General features: G+C 37.8%; 1 protein-coding gene across 1 annotated transcript; it reads right to left on the reverse strand.

Annotated features, from left to right (window-relative positions):
- Nucleotides 1–253: 253 nt before the first annotated feature.
- eif3eb (eukaryotic translation initiation factor 3, subunit E, b) lies at nucleotides 254–14,602 on the reverse strand. Its single transcript, XM_042506801.1, has 13 exons — nucleotides 14,500–14,602; nucleotides 13,825–13,942; nucleotides 11,740–11,857; nucleotides 11,402–11,444; nucleotides 10,571–10,675; nucleotides 10,169–10,294; nucleotides 7,784–7,908; nucleotides 6,275–6,401; nucleotides 6,079–6,180; nucleotides 3,574–3,683; nucleotides 3,179–3,281; nucleotides 2,302–2,436; nucleotides 254–1,317 (listed from the first exon to the last, which is right to left on the reverse strand). Exons 1-13 carry the CDS (start codon nucleotides 14,587–14,589, stop codon nucleotides 1,279–1,281), a joined length of 1,341 nt encoding a protein of 446 aa, XP_042362735.1. The 5' UTR covers nucleotides 14,590–14,602; the 3' UTR covers nucleotides 254–1,278.
- Between the last annotated feature and the right edge of the window lie 6,543 nt (nucleotides 14,603–21,145).

Consider the following 21,145-nt stretch of genomic DNA (forward strand, 5'->3'; position numbering starts at 1 on the left):
GGAGCACTATAAATAAAGTGACTGACTGACAAGGCTGGCTGCAGGAGTGTTTTTTAAGTGTAACTTGAGTAAATGTTGCATCTGTCTTGTCTTATTTTTGCATCAAAATCACGCAAGCATTAAATTCAGATACAGTAGGAACTAGTCTGCAAGGGATTGCACAATGTTGCCACTGAGTGCAAAAGGGGAAACAAAAATGAACCAACTGCGCCATCTAGTGGCCAAATATAAATAGAGGCAGGAGAACAAAATCTCTGAAGAGCCAAAAAAATGTTTAATGTTAATTGTGTCATTTCTTGTTGAAATGTTTCTCAAAAAGTCTGGGTGATTAATCGAGAAATTAACACTTAAAGCTGAGGCAGGCAGTTTAATTTTCATTTGGCAAAAAACCTACAATATTATTGTTCATATTTGTTACGTCATGGTACTTTTTAGGGATGCACGATAATACCCGCGCAACATCGGTACTCGGAATCAGCAAACATGCAGATTTCTGCTGATATTACAAATCATTTTTTTTAAATTACAAAGCAAACATGTACCAAATATCAACCCTAAGCTGAAGTATTTTTCTTATTTTGCACAATGAATGAATGTTACAAACTCTGAAAAATCATTGTATTTAATGTCTCCATCTGCTCTTGGGTCATCACAATAAAAGCATGCATAATATGATGTTAATTTTACTACAGAAGAGACTTGATTATTGCTAAAATTAGATGGGGGAAAAGTGGATATATTAATATCGGTGTCAGCGAAATGAGTTGTTCTTAGATCTGCAAAAAAATACAATATCGTGCATCCCTAGTACTTTTTGAAAAGTATCAGTCAAATTTTGATTGTACATTTTCTGTTCTATATATAAGTTCTCAAGTGCTGCAGTACTTTGCCTTATTTTTTAAATTATTTTTTTCCTCTAATTGGGTCACTGTGTGAGCCCGTGTGGCCGTGGTCATTTGGTAGGAGGAGCCTGAGACAAAGAGGGAAGAGAGTCGAGCTGCAGGAGTACTTGTTTTCAAATTTTCCACCTACCCCAGCTTTAATGAAAGATAATAAATAAATTCTGATGAAGAGAGTGTCCGTTTAATAAATAATACCCCGAATGACAATGTCTCCATCGAGCCTTGCTGCCTCCTCTTTGATTTTTTTTTAACTGGAGAACTTAAGCGGCCAGTTTAATCACAATAGCAGCTAAACTGATAAATTAATGAATTCAATAAAAAAGCCCAAATAATATTCCAAAGAGCCATCTGCATCCTCTTGAAGGTGATTTCCATTTTAATAGAAGCCGGAGTCTTGAGCAGCCCAGTTCGGCGTCTGTAAAATAGCACAAAAACAAACAGGAAAAAAAAAAAACATTAGAAAAAGATCTGTTCCAAAGTTAGATCCTCCAACATCTGTCAGCTTCTCTCTCAAAGTGACTGACACAAACACTAACTGTCCTGACAAAATTGCAAAAGGCTGCTTTATTTTCTAGCACCAAATATGACTTCAATTAAAATCAGGATTTTCTTTTTCCCAAATGTTTTGTTGCAAGAGGAGCTTCGTTTCAAAACTTTTCCATGGCTTTTCAAGAACTCGTAATAAAAAGCTATTTTATTCTGTCCCTACTTGTTTTTTTAAACATAAAATTAAAACTCGATTCAAAATTTTCAGCTAGCTGGTACACGTGAAGAGAGAGCACGTGCATGGGGAGAAAATAAGGAAACATGATGTTTCACAAACCGTCACACACCAACTTCATCAACAGCATCAACTTTCATCAGCAGCCACAGAAAATAAATTTGCTGATACATTTCCTTATGTGGAGGCTTACACAGTTTCAGCATACACAAAAAAAGTTTTGTGGCTTTTCCATGATTTTCACTGATTCCAAGACTTCTCCAGGCCTGGAAAATGTAACAGTAAAATTTCAAGACTTTCCCAGGTTTTCCTTGACAGCAGGACAGATGTAAGTGGTCTGCACAAACTGACACGAAGGGCGAGCATTTAAAATGTGAGCGATGCACCAAACGTTTCTACATTTGCATCTTTGAATGTTCCCAAGAAAAATTAACCATTTGGATTCAAGAGTTTAAAGTGAAAACACGGCTACAATTTTTAAATAAATCAAGCCTTGAACAGGTTGTTGTGACAGCAAGTGTGAGCTTATGAATCTCTGTTGATGTTTGTAGAGAAAGTTAAGTCTTTCTTAACTCAGTCGGTTTATTGTAAAAAAGGTTAAAAAATATTCCCCAAATATTAAATTATACTAAAGGTGAAAAGTTTATATCTCCACATAACGTTTAGAGCTCAGTCTACCTCGTTCCTGTTACTGTGGGCGACTTTCTTCTCGATGTTCATCGCCAACATCTGGCTCCTGAAGGACAGGCTCTTGGTCTTCTCGATCACCTGCTGGTACGGCGACACTGCGTTGTTGCCCATCACCACGTGGCCCTGAGGAACACATTCACAAAAATCAACACTTCTGACGGACTGACTTTTACATTTCTGTCACTAGGGGTCTCTCAATCAAAACAATAACTAAAGGCAGACCGATGATCACAGGAGCGGCCTGCATTTTTTAACCACCACTGCCAATGAAAATCATGTTTTTGCACTTTCAGACTTCATCTCTGCAGCTAGAATCATTCAATATTATTAATATTAAAGATGGAAATAAATGGCTTTATTCTGTAAGAAGACTTTTATTTTATTGAATTAACACCACTCAGAGATGAGGATATTTGGGAGACTGTATCTAGAATATATCGCATGATAATATGCTTTGTTATATTGTGTTTAAGCGCCAATTTATCTTTTTTTATGTATCTGTATTAATTTATTAAGATGGTTGCATTGTTTGTATTGAAGTGTTGATGTTTTTTTTTTAATATATGACATTTAGCTAATCCAAAGTTTAAAGTACTTCAATGACAAAGCGTATAATATTATTCTAGTTCCGTTTAGACATTGTACCGTGGAAATGTTACATATTAAACTTTTAAAGTAGTTCAAAAGTGGTAAGTGCTTCACTAGTTAAATCCTTCAACGCTGCTTTCAGTCAAGAGTAAAAATAAATAAATTGCCATGACTATATTACTACCCAAATTATGAGTCTCGACAGGTCTGTTTATGCTGGGCTCAGTGATCTGAAGCTCATCTGACTGAAGGTGGATCAGTGAACGCAGAGCCTCACCAGTTTGGAGTCGATCTTGGCATCGAGTCTGGCGTTACGGATGAGGTTGACGATCCACCTCTCCGCCTCCTCCGGCGTCATGTTGAGCTTGTCTGCCAGCATGCTGAGCGGAGAGAGCGAGGGAGGAGGGGGCGTTTCAGTTAAGTAAATATCCCTTGGGGGAATCAGAAGTCCTCAAATTTTCCTTTTAACAGTTTGTTGTTGAATACAGTAGCCAAAAAACTAGCAGAACATGAATAATATGTACAATTTGGGAGCATTGAGAAGAAAAATGACTGCAGAACATCAATCATATAGCGACAGGCGCTGAAAGGATCTTTTCATCTGTTTCTTTCTCTGCAGATAAAAAGGCTGCACACAGTTTCTGACAAGTACGTCTTACAAAGACGACATACCTGATGCTGATACACTGGTGGATCCTGCAAAAGGTCTCAAAGATGAAGAGACGGGCATTTTCAATGAAATCCTCAAGGCAAGCCACAAGGAAGAAGTCATTTACAAGAACCTGAAGGAAACAAAACCACTACTGTAAACACTGACCACTTTATACACAAACAGCATTCATATATAGAAAGGAAGAAAACAAAATGGAAAAGACCAAATGTTCTTGGTGATTTTAGTGTGTCTGCCAGCACATTTTCCAATATATGTGCGGTGTCAAATTCAAAACATATGTGATGAAATAACAGTCTACATTTCTGCATCAGTGTGTACAGTTATAATCTTAACCCATGCAACCGTTTTGCTGGGATGGTAAGTATACTTTAAGTACACTAGAGTACATAATAGCACCACACAGCGACCACATACAATGTGCTGGAAACTATTTCCTGTGGTCGGGCAGTTTTGCCAGAATTTCCAGCCATTGGTTTTTCCACCCATACATTAAAATGTCCTGGTCAAAACCCCCCAGCCTCAAAATGCTGAGTATATATAAGACAGTTTTATAGTATATACTATGTATACACAATATGAGCAATTTTAATACTTTTAACTCAAATGTCAAAGAGTTGGACATGAATCGATCAACAACACCACTAGATACCCATACATATACCCATATTGTTTTTCCAACTGAAAGAAGGTGATTTGGGGGTTTTTATTAATCTTTAAAGCACCAATATACCAATGTTGAGCTCCACACGTCACGTCCCTGCGTAGGTGGAAGTACCTATTCATGCACGCACCAATGGTGATACAAAGTGCGACACAATCAGAAGAAGAAGATCACATAAAAAAAACATAGAAAAAGAAGAAAAAGCTTAAATAAAGGCTGAAGGAGAGGAAGATGAAGAAGCTGAAAAAAATATGAATCTGAAGAAGAGTAGGCTGAAGAAGAGGCTGAAAGTAGAAGAAGCTAAAATATAAGCTGAAGAGAAAGAAAAGAGGACATCAAGGAAGAGCCCACAAAAACAGGCAAAACGTATACTAAGAGATGGAGGACACATGCATTTCTGGCACACTAGGCATGAGAAGGACATTGCTGCCTCCAGGTGGTTTTAAAACAACACATTTGGTCTTAACAAACTGAAATTATGTACGTTGTTTATTTGCATATAGAGCAGGGGAGTGATCACAAGCGGTCACTCGAGACACATTCTAGAGACAGGTGTGGACAGACAGACTTAGAGCTGTCCACGTGTGATCGGATCACCCAAGACACAAGTAAATACCAGGTTTAAACATGTTCCGTTTACATGAAAAAGAAAGTAAAATGCTAATGCTCTCGTTGATAAACGCATAATGTATATGCAGGGTATGTTTAGAGAGGTAATGTGTGTACTTTTACATAACAAGATGTTAACATTTGTCTCCATCATTGTCGCTACGCTCATTTTAAAGAAAACATGGAACCAGCCCGACATGAATCATAAAGCGATCACCAGACGTGAGCCCTACTGAGTGTTTTCTAGGAGATTATGTCGTGACGTCTCTATCTGTGCTTTTAAAGCAGCGATCACAGAAACATCAAATGGGATGTTTGGCCACCTCACATCTCCAGAAGAGCTTAAATTTATGAATACATTAGTGTCTGGGATTGTGAAAGGAGACGTGGCACCATTATTTCACAGGGAGCTGTTATTGTGTGACAAATCCAATTATTCAATGCCTTGCTTTAGTAAACACAAACTCAAGTGCCATAGTGCACCATAAATATTAAATTAGTTTACAAATTCACTCATTATTATCTTGTGATCGAGACAAAACGGGTCCACTGATATTGGGCATCAATCAAAAAGTTCTCTTTGCACAACAGAAGACTTAATTCTGAAAAACTGGAAACAGCAAAACAAAAAATGTGATGTTTATACACTAATTAAGAGGAGTGTTGATCTCTGGAGTGAAAATAAACAAGAACAATTAAATTGAAATGCTCCTGACCATTAAAACTCAGCAGAATCCATGACAACAGAATGACTTAATGAACTATCTTCATTCTCCCGTCATAATGCTCGCACTCCGTATCTGACAGGATGGTCGAGGCCTTCGCAATCAATGCAGAATTTATACAACAGGGGTAAAAAGCCAACTGACAAGAGTGCTTTAGAGAATGAGCAAAGTGGTCCCTCAACACAACTACAAAACCGCAGTCAAGGGTTTCTAAAGAGAAGGCACCCGAGCCCCAAATCTGACAGCTGTTCCGCTTTGAAAATCAAACTGAATAAAAGTAAGAGCCAGCAAATCAGGCCAGACATGGATTTGCTGAGGCTGAATAGCTGCAAAGTTAAATGTCTGGGACTCAGGAGATCAGAGCACCATGGCTAAGGGAAGCTTCACATTACCCCTCAGTCCCAGGAGACAGCTAACTTTTATGGGCCGATTTAGGCCCGTGCACCGTGACAAACACACACTGTCAAGCAGGAGGAGAGAAGGGGAAACTTTGGGGTAGCCATTCTTACCGACTCGCACTCCCTCAGCTTCTTCTGTGCGCTGTCGAAGTCAAAGTTTACGTAGAGACACTCGACAAACTCCGTGATTGGGTCCTTGTATGTGTACGACTCCTGCGGGAGTGACAGAAAACACCATTCATGTAGTTGACTGAATCCTTAAGCCACATTAGATAAAGAAATACTTTTGCAAACATTTATTCTTCACCTGTTGAATGACTTTCACCAAGTCCTTGAGCACTTGTCTGCGCTTTCGCACGTCCTTGTTGGTGATGACTGCAGTTGTAAGGTATCGCAGAATGTGTGGGCACATTGTCTGGATGGCATTTAGGTACCTGAAAAACACAAAGGGAGCACACGTTATTGTGCCACTAGTTGCCATCACAACAAATTTCTGTGCCATCGCTCACTTTCCTTATTTTTTTTAGGACAGAAGCTGTGCAGACAAAAAAAAATCATGCTGTGAAATACATATAGGTTAGAAAAATAAACTGTCAACAAAACAATAAGGTGGCCTTCAAACTGGAAAGGCTTTTACACTGAAGATCTTCGGTTTAAAATGAAATATCAGCATCGGCCCTTGTGCCGATATGACGGGAGATAAGACGCACTCTAATCATGCATCTTTGATTTGTTAAAATAGGTCAAATTTGCCCTGGTTTTGGTTATTATCAGAACTATCTCCAGTAGAACATCATCTAAATCTGTTAAAAAGAGATGGATTTTGCAATTTTGTTTGTTAGATATTAATAAATATTGTATGTTTTACATGTCACCTAAGTTAAAGCAGTTTAATTTAATTACAGGCTCTGACACCCAGAGCTCTCCTCTGGATTGAAAAGCAAAAATGCATCATAGACAAATGTCTTTCTCCTATAGCAGATTAGAAACAGAGTCGGTGAGATAAAAACTGTGCAAGATAAACTGAATGGAACCTAAATACGCAATTATTATATTTTTTTGATGTATCCTTTACTAACAGTAGATTCCTTAATGTTGGAGCTTATCAGTACTACGGTCCTTAAAAATCCACCCGGAGCCCGTTAAATACTGGGTTTCAGTACCCATCCCTTCTTTTAAGCCTGCACAAAATTGATGTGACACAAGAGAAAAACATTAGCCACCGACATCAGCGAATGTCATCTTATTTGCTGCAAGCCCGATGACAGTCAACAAAGCCAAAATCGGCTGATCCTGATGTTCAGCTGATTTCTCTGTGCATCCCTCGTTCTTTGCTGGACTGAAAACACAGAGACATCCTAGTGCCACATGAGATATCCATATACCCATTTCCTAATACTTCTTCGATTATCTTTTGCCATCTTTATCGTTTTTTAAACTTTAAATGACTAATAAATTTAATTTCTATCTTCTTCTATGTCTTTCAGTCAGAGGGGAATGTACTTCACTTTTTGGGAAACCGTCATTGTCATTACTACTGCTGTTGTTTTCTCCCTTTCTATCTCAATTTTTAAAAATGCTATTCTATTTTCATTCATTTATTTTCATGACATTCTAATTATTACTTTAATCATGTTTTTACAGCCGTTATTTACCTCTGTGTGTTATTTTACACCAAATCTCCTTTTCTGTGTCATATGTATGTGGCTGATGTGACTGTTTATACCTTATTTTCGTCGTTTCTTCACAAAACTGATTTCTTTTGTGAAAATTAGAGCTTTGTGTTTTGAAAACATGTGCCTTCAAAAAAACTCACTGAGGCTGATAGAGGAAGAGCTCGATGATGTTGTCCCGGCCTTTCGGGTGGTTGAAGAACACAAAGAGGGACCAGTGGATGAGCCAGGTCCTCTGCTGGAGTGACTGCAGCGGAGAGCTCACAGACTGAAAAGGACACAAATGAAAGATGTTACGAACTGTTGGATCAGGCAACAAGAGTCCCTACAAACACAATTTAGTCCAATTTTCAGGGACGTTCCTGACTAACTGCAGAGAAACGGTTCACATAGTAACTATTGAAGTAGACGGCCCATAAATAGCAGGAGGTCATTCATTAGACATTCAGCCGGTACTCTTTTATTTGATTTTAGTTGGTATTAACAATTCATAAAATGAGCGTTACTCCCACAGTCCTGCAGTTTTCTCCTTTATAAACTGCAAATGTCATTACATGTTGGCATGTGCCGCTTAACCCACCTCAATGTATTTCTTTATTCCTGATTAATCACTTAATCTTGACGACACCTGTATGATAACAGTAGAAATGGGTGAATGAAGTCTTAAGAAGCTTTGGGGCTTTCTTTCTATTTGTGCAGAAAAATATTTGAGGCTTTGGGGCTTAAAATCTTTTTCAGTGGAAAACATTTCAGTACAGTAGAACACTATCTGTAGAGTACGGTGTCCGTATAAGTGAAAAGTGTATATAGATTTTTATTATTTCATTGTATTTATCTGATTTATTGGGGTGAGGGGAAAAAAAGGCATCATATCATGCTATTTTGCAGGGCATTATTGATTATGATTATTAATCCAAATACAAATTACACTTTTGTAAGGCTAGTACAGTTATAAAATTAATTGCCTTTTCAGTCCAATACATACATTCTGCAGCAATAAAAATCATTAAAATGAGAAACTTTATCTTTAAAACCTCATCTTATCATCTTTATCTTTTTAGATAAAACAGATATTGACAAATATTTCCTTAGGAGACGGCATTGATAGTTAAAAAAATAATAATCGGAACATACTGCAATATACAGTGTATTATTGCAATATTCAGCATATTGCAGAACCTTTTAAATCAAAATAATATTGGATCGTTGCCAAAGTATCATAATATAGCGCATATGGTGATTACCATCACTACTCATTTGTACTTTTGTCATATTTCATCCTTATTTGGCGCTCTATTACCTTCTTTTTTCTTTTGCTTCCGACTCCTGATATTGATATTGTAATGTGTTAATTGCCCCAGTGTGAGATTGATAAAGTCTCATGTTATTGAAAGCATAAAACACAGGGACGTCTGGTTGTTTACAAAACCTACAACAGCCCTTCAAGATGGGCTGAAGCACCTCAACACCTCTCTAATTTTAATAGTTTTAGTCCCGTGTCTGTAATGAAAATTCAACAAGCTTGCGAGTTTGGATTAAATGTGTTGCACCTTCTTTTATGAGTTCTGCATTAACTGGTATTGAACATGTTACAGTAAAATAATACATGAATCATGTAAAAAAAACTAGACTTAAACACTGTTGACACAAAACCTTTATATACCTTAGTTTGGGCTCAGTGCCATGTGGGCTCACATGTTTTATAGATATACATAATAGATATTTATGTGACATTTCATTAGAATCACAATGTAATGTGACTAGTGTAAGTATATTCATAAAGTTAGCAAACTGATTTTATTACGCTATTACTTTGTATCAAGTGAAAATGTTCTTACATTTATAATTATGCCTTTGTAGTGTCTATCAATATATTTCTGTTATTCTCTTTAGCATAGTAACAAAATTCAGCTGTTAAACTTTTAAAGCTGTCAAACACAACGTTAGACTCCTTTGACGTCATCAGTCACAGGGATGTATAAGGAGATGGAAGTTACTCAGTGGTGCATGAAGCAAAAAAGTTAAACTGCCGCATATAAATTACCAGAATGATCGGCACTTCTTCAGTATCATTGTGCCTATAAAGCAGGCGCACTTCCACCGCCCGAGCCGGCCACTTCCAATTTAACGCCCCACTAACTTGAATAGGGATAAAATGATTTAATCATGCAGCTCCTCTAGACTTTCCAAATGTTATCGAACCGAATAGATGACATTCTGATAGTGAAATGAGTCATTATGTGGGTGTTTTAACACTCAAAAAAATGATACACTGATTTACAGATGCCTCTTTCACAGTGTAAGTCAGTGGGAAAAAGTATTTTTTGGGCCCAAAAGCATCACGTGACGGGCTCGGCAGATGTAATTTCACCATTTGGCTACTACGAAAATTGTGTTTAACGCCCGGTGGGGCCTGATTTAACACAATGTACTGAAACAGTGTACTTCAAGGGATTCAAGAGCTTCAGTATCATTCGTCCATCTCTACAGAACATGCAATATGAATTTGCTTTTCTTAATTCACTTACATTGTTATCAATCGTCTCCCTTAGTCGAGTGAGATCCTCCATGGCTGCTTCCCAGTTCTGCATCAGGATCTCAGAGGCCAGTTTCCCCCACAGGGAGCTCAATGCGTTCCTGTCTGTTGAAGGAACCTGAGCAGAGCAACAAACTCAGTGCACCATAATACAAGCAGACTGAGATTTATTTACGAAACTTTTTTTTTTTTTTAAATACAGATGAAAACAATAGGCTTGAGCGGTATCATAGCATTATGGTATAACAGGGTATTTAGAAAGGTATGTTTTACAGTATCATCATAGATACAGGTGCGCCTCTTTCTATTCTCTTTTCCCGCCCAAGCCTAGAAAACAATTTAATCAATTGTGGCTTGTAATTAACTGTTTCTATTCTTATGTGTTTATTCTTACCAGTACACGGAAGAAGTAGAGGTACTCTGCAGCCCCGGAGTAGTTACCACACTCGTACTGGAATTTGGCATACCTGTACAGTGTGTCCAGGTATTCTTGTCGAAACTAAGAGACAAAAAAAGCAACAAAAAAACAAGGATTACATAAACCTAAAGTCCATTGAATAAGGTTGAAAACTCACAAGAAACCAATTAAATGGAAATGGCAGTTTGGACTTGGCTGAAAGGTTTGCCATTACGACCTGTAATTTAACTGGTAAACACTCATTAAAAACGCTGCGAAAAACTATTAAAGCGATAATGAATGTGGCTTTAAACAGCCATGGAGTGCAGTCGCACTAATCCACTGTTTTTCAAACATCTAGCGCCTTTGCTTTTTTACCTCTCAAAGAAAGCTAATAGTAAGAGTCTGCAAGGCTGATTAGGGAATGTGGAGGACTCTTTCATCTTTTTAGGCAAAACAAAGCCTCTTATTCTTCAAACTGACAACAAGTCCTCCTTTTAAAGTAGTGCACATGACATGGGAAATATGTTTTTGTGGGTGTAATTTATCTGCAGATTATATATTCAAAAAAAGGTAAAATGAAAAAACCCCTGGAAGAAAAGTTGCAAGTAGGTACTTTGATCATTGTGTAAATAATGAGCACATTGGTGGGTGGTGTTGGATGTTTGAAGATTCAGAGATTTGGATAACACTTTTGTTGGCTCACAGTGGCAGCTGGTTGTTATGGAAACAAAAACACATTGTACAACCCACCTTAAATGATTAGAATGCACTGCGCTCTTTATACAAGAAAAAAACGTGTGAATAAACCATTTAAACAGAACTTACATTATGTTTCTCTGAAAGGTAGTCGAATAGCATTCTCCCATCTCTGAAGAAGAAAAAAAACAAATAGTTTAGATGTCAGATGAGCCTTCTGCAGTCCACAGACTGGTGGTGGGCAATACGAAAATGGGCAAGTACAGCTGGTAGTTTGGGCAACAGTCTGACGTGTCATCCAGCAGAGTTTTGCTGGGCGCAGAGATATCTGGGCACTGGTTAGATAGAGGGAAGTTTACCACAGTTCACCTTCACATACTACCAACACTGTTATAATAAAACGCTGGATAAAAATTGGCAAAGTATCCCTTTTAACAGAAATGCATTTCTTTGACATGCTGTCTGACCTCGTGGACTGCATCTGTCGAGTCGTCTCTGGGTCTTCAAACATCTTGACAATTGGCTCCGTCTCTGACTGCAGCTGCTTCAGTTGAGCCACCACAGTACTCCTCTTCTCCCTCAGAGCTGAAAAGGAAACAACACAACACAATGATGTACAACAGTGGTGCTTCTCCTTCAGAGAAAAAACAAAAGTAGCTCCCCAAAATTTCTGGTTGGAAAATCAACAGCACAAGAGAGCAAAATACAGCAGGGTTTCCCCACACATCCAATCATTTGTGGCGGCCCGACACAATTTAAACATCTGTCACCACAAACTGATTTGATATTTTTGGAGCTGGACCATTTTTGGAATATATGTAGCGTTAGGTTATTCAATTTCACCACACTATTGGAGTGCAGAGCGTAGTCTAGGCACAGGTGGAGCAACAGAACGATAGGTGCAAAGAAAATAAAACTTAAACATTTTATAGGAAACACTGCGGACAAGATGTTTTTTACTGAGCATTTCCTGACCTGCAACCGGACTATCCAGGTCACAATACCGTTATAATACTCTTATGATCTCTATGATGAATAAATGAGCATGTGAATTAACAAAATGTTATTAATACTAGTACGACTGTCGATTGTTCCTATCAGTCTGCTGATCGTGAGGCCTACTGTACACAGACTTTCAGAGTCAACACAACTGTTTTCTATCTCTGAGTCTGGACTCAGAGATATCTGTACAACATTCATTTTAATTTAGTCAAGTCAATTTTATCTATAAAGCCCATTTTCACAAATCACAGTTTGCTTCAGATGGCTTTATAGCATATGACCTCTCTCTGTCCTAGGGCCCTCACAGATGATAAGGAAAAACTCCCGCAAAAAAATCTTCAAACCCCTTTTTCAGTTTACTTTGTCAAAGAAAAAAAAAACCTGCTAAGCAAGCCTGCCTGCATCTTACTGATTTTAGTATAACATACTAGTATGTTTACTCACAGAAACTGCCGTTCTGTTGGGAAGCAGTTACACTCAAGCCTTGAGGGTCAAAATCATGACATTTCCAGAATTTCTTTAGAATTTAAGAAAGATATTTCAGCATATTGCTGGTGTTCCCAACCACACTTAAATTTATCATTTTACAAACATTACAATCACCACTGTTCTCTGTAATCTTTCTTTATAAAATAAAGCCACTCTTTCAACTGTTTCTCCCTCTCAGCCATGACTCCTTGTTGCACGTTTCCAACACCAACCACAGAAGCTGTAATTTTACATCAGTATTTTACAAAGAGTAACTTTCCCCCAGTATCAGTAAAAGAAAGTTATTAGCTCAGAAGCATACGATTCTGATGGATCTCATGGCTAATACACTGCTAAGGAGGCTGGGACATTACAATAGGTGTCGACTGATAGTGTTTATTAGGGCCGATACTGATTGTTCGTAGTTAATGAGACAAAAGGCCGATGTTTGAAGCCAATATGCATTTACAATAAAACGAAAATCTTTCTGTCAATATATAGAATTTGAAACACAACAAACTTTGTTTAGATGCCTTTAGCAAATGTTTAATCAAAACTAAAACTTTAGACATCGTATGCACAAAGTTCCTAGACACGTTTTTTTTTAGTTAAGTCAGCTGAATATCTAAATTAAAATGCTTAAATAAAAACAGCTCTGTGAGGTTTTACAAAGTAAAAGTTCCTCCCATGCTGACACTTTCTTTGCAATTTAAATTACATGCTTTTATTGGTGGTCACTAAAATAAAAACTCTGATACAGATATTCAGCAAAATGCCAAATATCTGCCCCAATAATAAGCCAGGCCAATAATCTGAACATCACCAACACAGAGTCTGCATAACATGATGTCTACTTCTCTTCTCTCTGACTATGTGGTTTTATAAATGATGATCATCTGCGTCCAGTTAATTGATTAACACAGTGTATGAAACAAACCATGAATAGTTATTACCACCTGAAAGCTCATGTATATAGTCAGTGCCCAAAATGTAACTTTCACTGTACTGTTTAATAGCTAGATTTTTGACAGGATGAGCAGCTTTGGGATCAAAATAAAGCGTTAAAATGCTGTGTTTCTTACAGTGTGGGATTTCCTTGTCCGGGTACAAGTTTTTGTAAACATCCATGGCGAAATCCACCATGTTTGTATCGCTGAGGAGATCCAGCTTCCCCTGAAGAAGTTCCTTTTCATTGTAGATCTGTCAAAAAACAAACAAAAAAAATTTAGTTTCCTTTCGACTCACATTTACACACAAAACAGAAAAATGAAACAGGATTATCAATAATAATAAACTTTATTTATATAGCGCTTTTCTTAACCAAAGTTACAAAGTGCTTCACAAAACCAAACCATACATTAAAAGAGTTAAAGGTAAACATGATTAACACTTTCATGAATGCTGCTCATCCCATTCAGCTGCAGCCAACGTCAACCCGCTCTAGCAGCTAAAGGCTAACACTTATATGATGATAAAAAGCTTGACAGCCACAACAACACTAATTTTCTAGATTCGCAGCAATATCGGTACTTTAACTAACATCTGAGCATTACTCTAACTTTAAAGTGCGTCAGTAAATGTGTTGTTTAGCTGCCGTTAGCTGTTAGGTGACAGGCTGTAAAGCTAACGTGACTGTTAGCCAGCTAGCCGGCTCGGGATGAAGCGGTACCCGCTACAGTCGTGTTTTCATGTATAAATACCCGAAAATAAACAGCCGCATTATATGCTGGCGTTTTTGGGTGTAAAAGCCGTTGTACCTCTTTCACAGACAGGAATTCCAGCAGAGGAAAAACCAAATGCCGATCCAGGAAATGAGCTATCTTAGTGGTCAAGTCGTAGTCCGCCATGTTGGCTGGCTTCAAAAAATACTTTATTGACAAACACAACGCAAACGGAACCCGGCAAAACTACGTCATCATCTTTTCTCGGCAAAAATTAAATACGCGAATGACTAACTAACTAACTAAATAAATAAATAATAAACAAATGAATGAAAATAATACGATAATGCTATAAAACAAACATTCAAAAAATGCGATAAATACGACAGCGAGAGTTCAAAAGACATTATAAGGAATTACACTTTAGTAAATAATAACACTTTGGTTCCACAGAGCAACAACAGCAACAAAAGATGTGAAATTGTGTGAAAAAAAGGAAATTAAAAACTCACAGACTAACAGGCATGCACAATTAGACAAGATAAAAAGTCAATATGTGTAACTGACATAACTAAATAAAACATCAAAAGTTAAATTATTGTGTCTGCTCTTCTTTTTTTCCATAAAAATGAATGTTATATTTACCCAGATAAACAGGTACAGATAAAATGGTTCCCATGTTTGGCATAAACTATTATAATAGTTTATGTGTTCACATCGAGAAAGTATCCAGATAAATGAATCTCTATGGGATGTTACACTGAATAAAAGTCCTCGCTGACCCTGTCTAGTGAGCGGATCTTTTTTTTCTTTAATGTTCAAGCTGGATAATGTTTTTCAGTAACATCAAAGAAACCATCAAACTCTGAAAAGCTCTGAAAATGTTGCCATGGTCCTAAAAGTGCTTTGGCCCCATGAATGAAACAATTGGTTTTTGAGCTCAAGCTATGGTTTGGTCCTAATTAGTGCGGATTTAGATAATTATCCCCTTTAGCTATTACAAGAGCTCCTGACAGCCAGGAGAGTACACAAAATATTTCAGCCTTAGCACAAAGGCATACAAATATACCAGGCGAATAAAAAGAAATACATAAATATGAGGAATCATAAACATATTCATGGCTGAATTGTTAGTGAGGCATCACACATTCAAGACAGGCCTCTTTAAATTACCACAAGACAGCATTATTGTATCAAATATATTTTAGGGTAAACATATGGACAGAGGGAGACTTTGGACTCAACCTAAATGAGACTGTTTTATTGACGTCCTTGAGGTCAGAAGAGGGACCAGTCAGACAGTCAGCAGCTGTCTCCACAGCAGGAGCTGTGATCAGAGACGAGGGACTTTCATCAGTCAGTCATTCAGGAGGAAGAAGCACTCCTCAGCCTGCAGGGGACGTTACCAACTCGAGCCAGCTCTGATCACAAAGCCAATAGTCACGGTGACAGATCCATTCTGTTTTATCAAGAAAACTAGCGGACAACTCAAGTCGCACTTACAGTTTACATCCATGTCTGTGAAAACACGAATGCTTTACACAAATCTCCCCCGGCAGCACAGAAGATCTCTACAATCAGCACAGTTTCAATGTGGACACCCAAGATAAATGTCCACTTCAGCATCTGACCAAATGCCTCCTCTTCTGTTCCTGAGGTCTGACGTTGGCCAGGAAAGTGTTTTTGTGACGTCACGGTGAAATTGACCTTTGACCGTTTGGATGTAAAATGTTATCACTTCATCATTGTATCCTATTAGACACCTGTGTGAAATTTTGTCATATGTAGCACATGAGTTCTTCAGTTATGGCCAAAAACATGTTTTGTGAGGTCACAGTGACCTCATTCTTGAGATATTTTGTTCATGGAAATGAGACAGATGCAAGGCAACAGTGACCTTTAACCACCAAAATCGAAATGAGTTCGTTGTTGAGTCCAAATGAACATTTGTGCCAAATTTGAAGAAATTCCCTCAAGGTATTTTAAGATATCGCGTTCATGAAAATGTGACAGACGGGGTCACAGTGACCTTGACCTTTGACCACCAAATTCTTATCAGTTCAGCTGTGACTCAGAGTGGATGTTTGTGCCAAATTTAAAGAAATTCCCTCGAGGTTTTCTTGAAATATTGTGTTCACAAAAATGAGATAGATATAAGGAAAGGGTCATGACCAAGTGAATGCTTGCGCCAAATTTGAAAAAAAAAATTGTGTTTTTGAGATATCACAATCACAAGAACGACAAAGACAAGGTCACAGTGAAACTGAACTTTGACCTATGATCACCAAAATTTAATCAGTTCATCATTTAGTGCAAGTGGATATTTGTGCTAAATCTGAAGAATTTCCTTCAAGTAGTTTTTGAGAGATTGCATTCATAAGAATGACAAAGACGAAGCTACAGTTACCTTGACCTTTGACCTATGTCCACCAAAGTCTTATCAGATCATTGTTGAGTCCAGGTGGATGTTTGTGCCAAATCTGAAGAGATTCCATCACGGCATTTTTGACATATTGTTTGTCAAATGTGATTTTAAATGTTATTGTTTTTATAATCTATTTATTGTTTGCACTTAATGTACTTGAGGGACAATAAATATTTCTTGACCTTGACCGTGACCTGCCTCTGGCCTTGGTTATCGCCAGTGTGGAGGCATAACGCTAATGTTGAGGGTCCTCTGTAAAAAAAATCCTTCACGCAAAAATTTCTCTGATCAACTTCAGCTCAATGAAACTAGTGAATAAAGTTTTGGGGCTCCTTCAACATCCAACATCTGCTTTTTTTTTTTTAATGTGAGATGCTGGTTCATAAAATCCAACAAACAATGAGATTAATTTTCCCCTCACGCTGGAAGCATCATGGAGGCGCCAGCAGTGCATGACTGTCATTGAGCCACACACTGTTTCTAAGTGTGTCTGTGCAGATGCATTTCAGAGTAAAAACGAGGCACTAACTCATACAAAGACCGCATAGTGTAACTTTAAAAAACTGCTCTCTCATCACTTTGCAGTTCTGTCTGTTTTCTCTCAAAGGCCGCAGTGGAGCGCACACACTGAGGCAATGAATTCTCACATGAAGTCTCTGTGGAAGAGCTCACTCGTGCCGCACTATCACACAAAGAAAACCTCGACTCCAGTAAATGTAATGTTGTTCTTGCTGGCACACATCCCCGTCCCTCCCCCCTTTCCCTTTCTCTGCTTGTCCATCCTCGAGGCCAGGACATATCCTGGACTGGATCTCAGCGGCTGGCTGCCTTCCACTTCCACTTCTTTTTTTTTTTTTTTTTTTTTTTTTTCTGAGAACAAGAGCCAGCTGGATGTGAAGCGCTTTAGAGAAGAAGCCAAGGATTTAATAAAGACATAAGAGCAAGAGACACAAATTAAACTGATTAATTACAAAGAGAAGCGTTCTATAAAAAATGTAGTACTGCATGTAACATCCTCCCTTGGATGATAATTCAAATTCAGTGCCTTCTTGTGAGACTGCCATGATTCGCACCAGGTGGTATACTGTACCGCTGCTCTCTGGAGCCACCGCGGATCAGAAGTGTCAAAACGAATGAATTTCCACAAAGCAAAAGGAAATAAAACAGCACGAACAAAAGCCCGTCCCTGGGACTCCATCCCCTCCCCGAACATCAACTTCCAATGCAGTTTCCACTCAGTTTCCCTGCTCACAGTCTGCTGGGTGATGTTTACTTGTGCATGGATAGAAAACAAGACCAGCGGTGGTTCGTGGCTTGTTAGGTGCGCTGACAGTGCTGCAGTCACCAGGCAACGGTGGTGAGACACTCTCACACTGCCCAGCCCCGTGAATACAAGTGACACTTACGATAAAATGGTGTTTGAGTGAAATTACTGAAGACGAGGATAGTCCCTTGTTTTACAGAAACAATGAACTATCAATTGCTCATCCTGTGTTACGTTAAATACACAAAGAAAAGTTTGTTTTTCTGGCTCGCCTCCATGGTGAACAAAGAATCCCAAAACAGAGAAAATTCTTGATGAAATAAAGTGATGGGGGGCCGTGTTTAGACCCTTTGAAACCTGAGCGAGTTGGATTGGTTTCTTCTTCCACTTGACAAGAAATTTCCCAAAGAGCAACTAACAAGACAAGAGCCAAAATTAGCAAGAAATTCATAAAAAGTGTTTAAATCTCGTTTAAAACCTGTTTGTTCTCCTTGGCGTTCTCAGACCCTGCGTGAGAGTTACCAATTTGTGGTTTAGCTTGCAGGGTTTTTTTTTTTTGCCATTTTGCAAACGCTTCCTCTATGCCCTGTTTTCGTTATTAATGTAAATCTATTGTGCTTTATAAAATGTGCTTTATAAATAAATTTGGATTGGAAAGAGGTACAAGGAAATAGCCTGAAAATTGGAATTGAAAAAACAACAACCGACAAACAAACAAGGAAATAACATGAAAAGTTGTGTCTCTGCCTGTGTCCGCTCTCAATCTCCGCCGGTGTCTCCGCCGGTGTCTCCGCCGGTGTCTCCGAATGTCCGCTCTGCCCTCATTCTCTGCCACTGTAATTTTTTGACGTTCAGCAACTGCATGCCAATTTACACTTGCTGCATGCATTGTCCCTTTTCAAAATACACTTCTTACCATTTTACAGAAAATGTACATTTTCTGCGAGTTAAATGCATACACTCTATTTTCAAAGTAAACCTCTGATGCACAACACTTTGTTTTCAGGTTTACTTCTTTATCTCTAGTCAACAAAAGAACATGGTGAGATTTAGACAAAAATAATTAAACAATAAGTACAGCCCTGACACTTTGGGCCCTGAGCCTGGTGCAGTCCATGATACAGTGGCCTATATATCTGAGCATTGTCATATTAATTGTGTTACAGATAAGGCCGCGGCTGAGACAGCTGGTAGCAGCCAAGTGCAAACAATTCACAAAATTTAATTTTCTCCTGTCACAAAGACAATATTGCTCATTGTTTCTTGTCAGCCCGAACAAAAAGCTTCAGCTTGAGTGTTGTTTTTTCTTTTTCTTTACTGGAGAAGAAAACACGTTGGTGGCTGAATCTTCCTGTGAAAACCTTGTGAACTCTGAAAGCTTTGACTCCATTTATGCTGGAGGAAATTTTTCCTGTAAAGTCTGAACCAGATGCCGACAAACTAGCGTGCAGTGCAGAGGCCATTAAAGGCTGCCAGTCATCTCAATGATGGACTGTTTGTTAATTACACTGATATGCAAAATCAATACAGTAATGCTCATGTGCTGCATGTAGACATTCACTGTAGGTCCTCATGTCCATACTGCATGTATGAATATTGTATGTTTGTGTGCACACATGGAATGACGGACATTAAACCTTTGAAACCCGGATCTATATCCGTTTTTTTTTTTGTGCAGCATTCAGATTGCGTTTCATAAGCATTTAAACATTTAAAACTGGTGCAAATTGATTAGATTTCTTTAAAAAAAAATACATGGGAAAAACAGCAATGTGCATCTTGGCAAAAAATTGCCCCAAAAATAAGCAAGAAATTAGTAAAACTTACAAGAAAGATGTCCTGAAAAACAGAGCGAAAAGAAATTGAAATTTAATTGGAATATGTTGCAAAAAAGAAATGAAATGAATAATGAACATATAAACGTACACAAACATACAGACATATTCAAAAAAGAGTGAGAAGAAGTGCAAATTAATATTAAAAAAATCGATTAATTATATATTAAAAAGTAATAATATTAGAAAATTGTTTAAAGAAAAGAAACTAGGAAAATGTAAAGAAAACTACATATATTAATTATAAATATATATTTAAAATTATGTTACAAAAATATGTTTTACACACTATTTTAGCACCTTTTATTAGGAATATCCTGGGAATTTTTTTGGGGGGGGGTTGTTTTTCACTTCTCTTATTTGCTAATTTACAGAGCATTTTCTTGTAAACTGCTGGCTATTTTTTTGGGGCCATTTCTTCCAAAATTGCTCATTTTCTTCTCCTTATGTTCTTTAAAAGAACCGGAGACACAGCCAGGGCAGAGTCTGAGAAAGACAAACAAAAGAGGAAAAATAGATTAAAAAAACGAAAATCTCACTCTATGAATCTGTCCGCTGCGTCTCAGTGTGTCACAGCCAGAGATTTACGGCAAAACAAGGAATCTCCAAGTTCATTTGTAACACTAAACTCGACAGAAGCACACAGCTCAACAAAAATGTGCATTTCTTTGTGAGCGTGTGTGGATGAAGAAGCGGGAGAAGCTGAACTACAGAGCCCGGGAGACTGAAACTGCGTTTTAAATCATCTTTAGTCTCGCTGTGATAATCTAGTCCAGATTTGACTTATTTAAGTATTGTGAAATTTCCCTTTATTGCATTTTCAAAAATACGTTTCACAAAACTGAAAGTGGGTTTCAGACAACACTGAGGCTTTACTTGAAATGTTTAACACGCTTTCACCACAGTAGGAGGTGCAAAAAGCCGAGAAATGGTCATTAAGCATTGCAAATAACATTTCCCTTAACCCTTTAAAACCTGAGCAAGTTGGTGTGATTTCTTTCATAAACGTGTAAAAGCAGGTGGAAAGCAGTTTCAGACAGGAAACAAGAAAAGCCTCCAAAATTAAAAAAGTTACCAGAAAATTATCTGATCAAAGCAAAAGAAAAAAAGAAAAAAAATTCACAAATACACAAATAATAATAATAAATAATTAATCAAACATAATGCAGTTTTCTGGACATTTTGCCCTCATTTTTTGGACAACATCTAATCTCCCCA

The sequence above is a fragment of the Plectropomus leopardus genome, chromosome 18, assembly GCF_008729295.1.
Source record: "Plectropomus leopardus isolate mb chromosome 18, YSFRI_Pleo_2.0, whole genome shotgun sequence".
Taxonomy (NCBI): domain Eukaryota; kingdom Metazoa; phylum Chordata; class Actinopteri; order Perciformes; family Serranidae; genus Plectropomus; species Plectropomus leopardus.